General features: G+C 30.8%; 1 protein-coding gene across 3 annotated transcripts; it reads right to left on the reverse strand.

The window, feature by feature from the left end:
* Positions 1-1509: 1509 nt before the first annotated feature.
* LOC18097442 (transcription factor bHLH112) lies at positions 1510-4786 on the reverse strand. Of its 3 annotated transcripts, none has more exons than XM_006383923.3 (8): positions 4205-4711; positions 3336-3924; positions 3125-3229; positions 2924-2989; positions 2751-2810; positions 2447-2497; positions 2181-2329; positions 1510-2099 (listed from the first exon to the last, which is right to left on the reverse strand). In XM_006383923.3, the coding sequence occupies exons 1-8, from the start codon at positions 4573-4575 to the stop codon at positions 2048-2050; spliced, it is 1443 nt and encodes a 480-aa protein (XP_006383985.1). In that variant the 5' UTR covers positions 4576-4711; the 3' UTR covers positions 1510-2047. The 3 variants fall into 3 exon arrangements, with proteins under 3 accessions (XP_006383985.1, XP_024455847.1, XP_024455849.1); XM_024600079.2 differs by having other exon boundaries at positions 2745-2810; positions 4205-4710; XM_024600081.2 differs by having other exon boundaries at positions 1510-2329; positions 2745-2810; positions 4205-4786.
* Positions 4787-8710: the final 3924 nt, after the last annotated feature.

Here is an 8710-nt window from a genome sequence, read left to right on the forward strand (position 1 = left end):
TAGTTTTGATTGATGAACAAACTAGTTATCAAGGAAAAAAAAAAAACTTTGTCTAGTGAAGTGTTTATTTTATTATTATAAAAAATAAACTCCAATTAATTATATGGGTTAGATAAATTGTGAAAATCAAAATTCCTATTCAACATTGTAATAGTTATTATTTTCTTATAGCCCGAACACAAGAAATGGATTAAGACAGCAGAAATTATAACAATATTGCATGCTGGATATTCATGTTGAATAAAGGTGTGCACAAGTACAATTATTACCCTAGAAGCAACACTTTTTACATAAATTAACAGTACAAAGCAGAAATGATTAGGGAGGGATTAACTTTTAATTAAGGGACAACCATTAAGAATGTTTAATAAGCTAGCTAGAGCTACCTGAAGTAAGGATATGATGAGATCAAGTCTTGCATTCTCTTTCTCGTTCTCATGTATATGTTCATTCATGTCCCAACAGAAAAAAGTGAATTTTAGTGCCCAATTCTTTCAAAACTATAATTTCCTTTTATATAAAACAATTTATAATAAAATTTCAAGTAACTATATTATTTTGTGTGTGTGCGCTTAATGATATTTATATTAAGTGTGTATTTGATAATATGGTGTAAAATATTTTTGTAAAAGAGTTTTTAAATTAAAAATATATCGAAATGATATTTTTTTCATATTTATTTTTCAAGTCTTGATATTAAAAAGTAATAATTTGATATTTTTTCAGATAAAAAATAATTTAAAAAACACTTTAAAAAATATGTTGAACTATATTATCACATTATCAAACGAGCTTAAATTTAGATAATTTACTGGATTCTAATGATGTTTTAATGACATTAAATATTTCTTATAGATATAACATAATTTTTACTAAACTAATATATTTTTCATCTAACTTAGTTAAATGTCGCAAAACATGTATTGTAAAGATAATTTTTTTTATATTGTTATATACATTTTATCAAAATGCCAAGGATTTCCACTGAGATTATTGTTATTGTTATGTATTTATAATTTATTTACATCTAATAAACATACTTCACGTATGTAAAATACTCAATTATTGAATTCAAAATTTACTCGTAGCAAAAAATTAGAATAATAAATTTTTTCAATCTTGAATTCTCGTGTGCCTTGTATCACAATTGAAAATGAGTGTGTAGGTGAGAATATAGACACCATCATCTCTAACAATCCCAAGGATTTAGCCTAAAAAATCTCATTATTAACAAGCTTTAATAATTCATACACAAGCGTGCATGCACATATATCTCTTCATCTGGAAAAAATAAACAAGAACCCTGAAAGCAGGAATAGTGGGCCGCCCTCTGACTTAGCACTATCATGCACAATCCAAACACATAAACAAAAGAAAAAGTTACAAACCAATCAAATAAGCTCCACTCACTCCTCTCTCTCTCTCTCTCTCTCTCTCTCTCTCTCTCTCTCTATATATATATATATATATATATATATATATATATATATGAATAAAAAAACAAGCCAATGAGTACAATGATCCCTTTATTTCTGTTTTTCTTTTTCTTTCATCAATAATAACAATGCCAATATATTGAAAAAGGTGGACTGGTGGTGCCATCCACAACAATCTTAGAGCAACAGGAACAAAAGGCCTTCTATCCCAATCTGCTAACTTCACCCCACTCATATATAACAATCAACAACATACAATTAATCTCTAATTTCACAAATATTGTTAAATTTAGCTGAATTTAGCAGTTGTTCCTGTGCCTAATCCCACCTTTAAACTACTAGTTAATTAACCAGCACTACAACTTGGATTAATTAATAATCCTTATAGATATTTATAATATTCTTGATCTCCAGAGGCTCCTAATGATCATTTGCTAGCCTAACATCATTAATTCTTCTTGCAGCTGGCCCAGCATTGTCTGTCCATCTATGAAGCTTGAGTTCCCTTTTCTCTTTTTTCATTTGTTTTCTTTCGCTTTTCGTTCAAGACTGATACAGCTAGCTAGCACGGCAATGCAGTAGCTCAGCTCCTAATATAATCTTCTCAATTCCTATATTGAAGTTCTGATCATTTCCTTCCATCTTGGTTGGATTGATACAACACTACAGATATTTAGAATCAGTACTTGATCATTGGATAGAAGCTGTACGTTTTGCTAGCTTTACTATATATCATCCTTCTACCTGAAAGTACCACCAAATGTTGGTGTCCAGAAATCAGCTGTGGTCTCATTAGCAACAGGAAATGTGCTGGAGACAGGCACAAGACATAGTCCTCTGCTTCTTAGATCTTGTTTTGGCCCTTCTAGGTCATTCAGTTTGTCAGCTGGAGCCTGTAAATATGAATATATATCAAATCAATTAATTATGCTTCAAAAGAGTCTTTTGATTCATCTAGTGGAAGTGTTGGCCAAAAGTAATCAACATGAAGAAATAAAGAATTGTTATACCTGCTGATGGTGAATGGGGTTGCCATTTTTCATATATGGAGTACTTAACACCTACATTAACAAAAACAAAAACATATATTAACAAATAATCCCTCAATTTAAGCACTTAAATATATTTTAATCCTGTCTGAATGAGGTATGGTTACCATTAATTAATGTATGTAAACATTTACACCGTTGTTAAGAGTAGGACTCGAACTTGTGATTTTTTTCTTTACCCTACTTAATTTGAATTAAGAAGTGAGAATCAATGGATTAAACACTCGAATATTGGTGTCAGGAAGATAAAAGAACATACACTGACTTGATCATGAAGGAACTTGATGTACTCGATAGCTTCATGGAGAACCGATGCAGTATCAGTCTGGACAGGTAGAGTACATGACTAAAGGGTGAGCTTTCAATTGAATCATAAAGCAAATACTTATTTTGGTATTTGTACTATTTGAAATAAAGTAGAAAAATCCAAAAGCTAACCTTTCCGAAAGGTGAAACCAATTGCTGGAGGGCAGTTATTCGGTCTCCTAGCTTCTCTTTCCGGACCTGATAACAAAGTAACATCTTCACATTCACTTCTTCAAAAGATGAAAAGATAATCAAGCAAGAAAAAAAATGAAAAAAATATGTCAAGTACATTCTAGTACTCATCAAGAGCTCGATACTTAGAGTTCTCTATACCTTGAAGGTTGGTAATGGAGATGGTGTTTCAATTCGAGGCCTTTTGAAAGCTGGTTCGCTTCCTTTCTTAACTACCGAAACCGAGTCTCGAACTTCTTTGCTAGGCTGAAATTTGTGAATACACAGAAAAAATGATGTTTAGTCCGAAACCCTAGTCACTAATTGATGAACAAGGCTAATTAAAGAATGGTTAATCATCATCTTTAATTACCTTTGTAGTGAGGTTGGAGCAATTGGATTTCTCTTCAAAAGCTGGCACAAGAAATTGAGACTGTGATGAGGGTAAAAGGTTTGCTCTAATATCGTTTATTCCAGTTGGCGAGGCATTCCAATAGGGTGTGTTGTTAGTAAAGTGCAAAGTGCTAGGCTGTTGCTTTGGCAAAGGTTTTATTAACGGAGATACTTTAGGCCAAGAAGGAGATGACAATTCAGTCATGTTGGTCCCATAATTTGGAGCTGTTGGCGACAAGTAATTCATGAACCTGTTGTTGAAAAGAGATTGTGCTTGTTGTGGTTGAGGATATTCAGGTTCAAATAAACTTTGTATCAATGTTGAAGGGTAGCCATAAGATGCTGATGGCTCCATTGAAAAGCCTGTAGAAAATCCCTGGCAAGTTGGTGGCGAATTGCCGGAACTGTTAACCGGATTTAGCCTTTGTTGATCCAAGGAAAAATCTTCAGCAGTGCTTGTATAGCTCTTTGGACTCCAATCTTTTTGGATTTGAGAAGAGTTTAGTCCTCCTGAATTCATCTCTTCTTGCATCATGGAGTTGTAACTCTCAGTTCTTCCATTCCCAGGACTGCAAGAAGATCAAGGATTCTTATCACTGATTTAAAATCTTTACCACTTGATAAAAAAATGATGATCATTTTGACTTGCTTTTTGTAACAGAAACAATAAACATAGCCATGTATTTTTTTTCTAACTTGTAGTTGAAATGAAATTCTTTGGAATTTAAGACCTTCAAGTTGGACTTCCACCATAATCTGAATTTAAGAAGGGAAAAAAGAAAAACAAAAACAAAAACAAAACAAAACAAAACAAAACAGGAAAAGGAACAACATGTTTACCAAACTTACAGTAAAGCTTGGTTCCAATCCGATGATGACGAAGATGACGACGAAAGGCCATACCCCATCATTTGCAAGGTGGAGTCAATCAAAATACTGCTACCACCACTATCTGAATCAGCCTGTTGAGGTTTCTGAGAATTTAGGAAAGGTATAGAGGCATCGGACACTGAGGTAGTAATATGATTAGACTCCTTGCATGATATTGACCTTGCCTTCAAGTCTACCATATCAGCCGTGGTCCATGATCCATAAGTTCCCATATGATCACTAGTGATGCTCACCGTAGAACATGGTGACAAGCCGCCCATGAACACGCTTTTCGACGAATTCATCCACCAGTTTTCGCCACAAATCCCGGCCTGAAACTCCTCCGCCATGGCCAAAAACTTGTTATATTAATAATCTTCGAGTTCTCTTTGTGGGTGTGTGTCTTCTTGCAACCTGTGACTTTGAGCTTAGCTTAGCTATGATCTCTCTTTATAGTGAAGCTATATATTATATGGTTGAGGGAATGTAATCTATGTAATATTATATATGAAACGGTTGAGGGGTACGGGCAAGGGAATTTACCAGAAATAATTGATAGTTGACATATCAACGGGGGATGATTGGACAAATGAGAGGAAGCATTTTGAATCGAATTTTTTTCTTTTTCTTTACTTTTGTTTCAATTATTTTTTGTTCTCACTTTTTCTTAATTATTTGGGGTACAATTTTTTTAAAAATAATTATTTTCCCTTATTATTATTATTATTTCTAAGACACCATTTGTTTTTAAGTTTGGAACTGCATATAGCTTAAAAAAAAAGCATGAAATTAATGTTTTTTTAATATTTTTTATTATTTAATTTGTTGGTATAAAAAAATATTAAAAAATTCTTATATATTTTCAAGTGAAAAAGCACCATGCGTCATAATACCAAACACATTCCAATATTCTCTATCTATATTTTATACAATATGATCATAAAATCATTTCTCATTAGATTTTGAATTAATTTATAGATTTTGATCAATCCATTGGGCTAATGTTATAAAACAATTATAGAAAATTACCACATGGCCACAAATTCAAATTGAATCAATTTTAATATCAAAATAAATAATAATTTTAATTGCCTAAAATTTCAATTTTTATTAACTCTAACTTACACAACAAAATTATTTAAATATTTTTTGGATGCAAGTTTTTGTTCTTTATGGGCATGGTTATGATTATGATGGGGATTGATCAAGATGACACGTCATAGTTTTCCGCGAATAATGTTCTTTCTCTATTAAATCCAACGGTTGGTATTCATTTGTTGATTAGTAAACAAAAAAAGAAGTAAAGATAAACCTGAGAAATAGGACCATATAGAACCGACGGTCCCAAATGCATGATGGTGGAGGGTATAGGAGGTTTGGTTTCTACCTGCCATGGATTCTAATCCTTGGCGCGTGAAAAAAAAAAAAAAAACCCCACTAAAGTGTTATATAAATCAACTAAAAAATGAGTTGATTTTATTAATTTTCCATAACACAAAAAAAAATTCTAAAATAATTAATAGTAGTTTCATTTTTATTAGAGAACTTTGTGAGATTTTCATAAATAATTAATTTTGCTTGGTGGTGTGAAATTAAGTTTTGCCTTCAACGTTAACTATATTGGAAAGTTGAATTTAAATAGCTTCAAGGATAAAGATATTACCTGATCATAAAACCAAATATAAATAAATATATACACCTTGATTAGTTCCTAATGTGTAATTCAACTAATATTAATTAATGTCAATTATCCTCATAAAAGATTTTAAGTTCCAACCTCTCTTCTACAATAAAAAAAATATTATATATGGTCTTTTTTTTTATTTTATATTATCCAAAAAATAGGAGTTCATATAAGATTGAAATTGAGTCCCATAAAATTATTTTAGAACAATGTAATCAGTCTTCTAAAACAATAGTAATTTCATTATTAGAACAAAACATTAATTTTTCATAAATCTTTCATCGCAGTTTTCATCTTCAACTTTTTTTTATCATTTCTAAGAGAACACACCGCGTTCCCTTAAAATTAAAAAAAAATTAATTCAATAAAAATTAATTTTTTTGGTATGTTTTGGATATTTTTTTTATGCATTGATTTCAAAAATAATTTTTAAAAAATAAAAAAAATATTATTTTAATGTATTTCGATATAAAAAAACACTTTAAAAAATAACCGTAACCACACTCCCAAATAGATTTTAGAAACGAGATTTCTACTTTTGGGAATGAAAAATATCAGTCCCCACAGGGCAATTTCTTTTCTAGATTCCATCACGGTACTCTCAATACATTAGACCAAAGTGAGGGGATGTATTTTTAAGATCGTATAAGAAAGAAATTTTGCTTTAATTGATGTGTAGAATATTGGTCTGAAAATAACTCTTGTCATCAAATAAAAAATGAAATTAAAATTTTTTTTCAACTAGATTAAAATGGTGATTTTAATTAGTTCTTAACAAATAAAAACTAACAAGAAAAAAAAAAAACACACCGTATCTAGTTCCCTCGGTGTACTTATTGCATTATCCTTTTAATTAATAAATTTATTTCATCAAGTGGAAGAAAAAAAAAACGAGAGTATAAATCTCAATTACAGGACTGATGCTCCTTTTTCGTGGAAATGAATCCCCGGATTGATTTTATTAGTTTAGTCATTTCATGTAAAGTGCTTTTTAAATTAATTTTTTGATTGAAATATATAAAAAGAATTTATTTTTTAATTTATTTTTTATTTTTGACATCAGTAAATCAAAATCTTAAAAAAATACTAAAAAAACATCAATTTAATATATTTTCAAATTAAAAATACTTTTAAAAACACCCAAAAATAAAAGCAGAAAATCGTCCAAGCACACCAAGAATCTATTACAGATAACCATCTAGGTGGTGGTCCAGTGGTAAAAGCTTGGGATCAAGAGGTTTGCTCCCTCTGTGGTCTCAGGTTCGAGCCTTGTGGTTGCTCATATGATAGCCACTGGAGGTTTACATGGTCGTTAACTTCAGGGCTCGTGGGATTAGTCGAGGTACATGCAAGCTGGCTCGGACACCCACGTTAAACTAAAAAAAAACAAACTATTACAGATTCTCTGAGAACTATTCATCTTGAAATAATTTCTAACAATTATCACAAAACAGTGAAGGGATATCTCAAAAATTATGATTCGTTGGGGGGTGTTCCTTAACAGTCTTAATTAAGAGTTATGCCATTGAATATAGAAATTCCTTGTCATTTCCACAGCCATCAACGCTATCATGTTTCCCATTTTCTCAAGACACAGCACATGGAAATTCATACAGTTGACGAACAGCTAGCACAGAAAGAAAACGTAGAAATGATTGAGCAAATCACCTCCCATATATGACTTAATTGCGTGAAGTCTTTATGCATTATCCAAATTGAATAGCACAAATTATTCAATTTGCCCATGCAGTAGACTTGTTCCAGGCCATACGGTGTGTCTATTTCTTGAAATTGGAAATATTCATTGATTTTCATTAATGTTGATGTTATAGCATTAATTCTTTTTACTTGTATATAGATTATATAGCAAGGTTGCTATAGCAAGGTTGCTTTCAGCAAAAAGAAAATGGAGGAAGACCTGCTAATAACTAGCCATTGTAGGCATTAGGCAAAGCTAAGAAAACAGTGGCACAGTTGATCAAACCATTTGCTGCTCCTAATTTCTTATGTAAAGAAATCAGCACATTGGAATCGATGATCTCATGGCAAAAATCAATTGAGAGTCAATGGGATAAGTCATCAAATTCGTCAATATATGATCCTTTAAATTAATGAATATTTAGATAAAAAAATCAGTGCAACTACTGTGTGTAGCAGGGGAGTCAGCTCCATTAACTTAATTAATTAACTACATATATGGACCACCTTACTTGTATATATCCTTTCTTATTATTCCTCGTTCCATTATTATTGGAATTCTTTTCTGAAAAACAATTATCTTAGGATAAAATTAACAGTCTTCACTTTAGCATGTTTATTTTTTTTCTTTCTATTTTTAAATAATCTCAACTTAATTGCGTGTATGTTTTAATTAAAAAATTTATAAATATTAAGGGACAAGATATATAAAACAAAATAGTTATAAAACTCAGACTTTCAAAAATAACAAAATTAATAAAATGGGACAACAAGAGATTAAAAAGAACCAATAAAAATAGGATGAAATAAAAAAAAAGGTTGAATTTATTAATTTAAAAATTTAAATTTATCCAAAATAGCTATTGAGAGTGGTTCAGCTGACATTATTGTCCTCTTTCTCTCTTCAAGAGGTAATTAAGGTCTCGAGTCTAAGCATCTTTGTAATGGACTTTTTTTAATAGCAAATTGATCATATATAACAGTTGACTTTGAAAAATTAAAATATCAAAACTCAAAAGACATTTGTTAGGTAAGATTCATATATATTGAGCTCTGATTTTCCCTGAAAACGCAAGAAATTAAAGACTCCAATTTCAACACTT

Source organism: Populus trichocarpa, chromosome 4, assembly GCF_000002775.5.
Source record: "Populus trichocarpa isolate Nisqually-1 chromosome 4, P.trichocarpa_v4.1, whole genome shotgun sequence".
Taxonomy (NCBI): Eukaryota; Viridiplantae; Streptophyta; class Magnoliopsida; order Malpighiales; family Salicaceae; genus Populus; species Populus trichocarpa.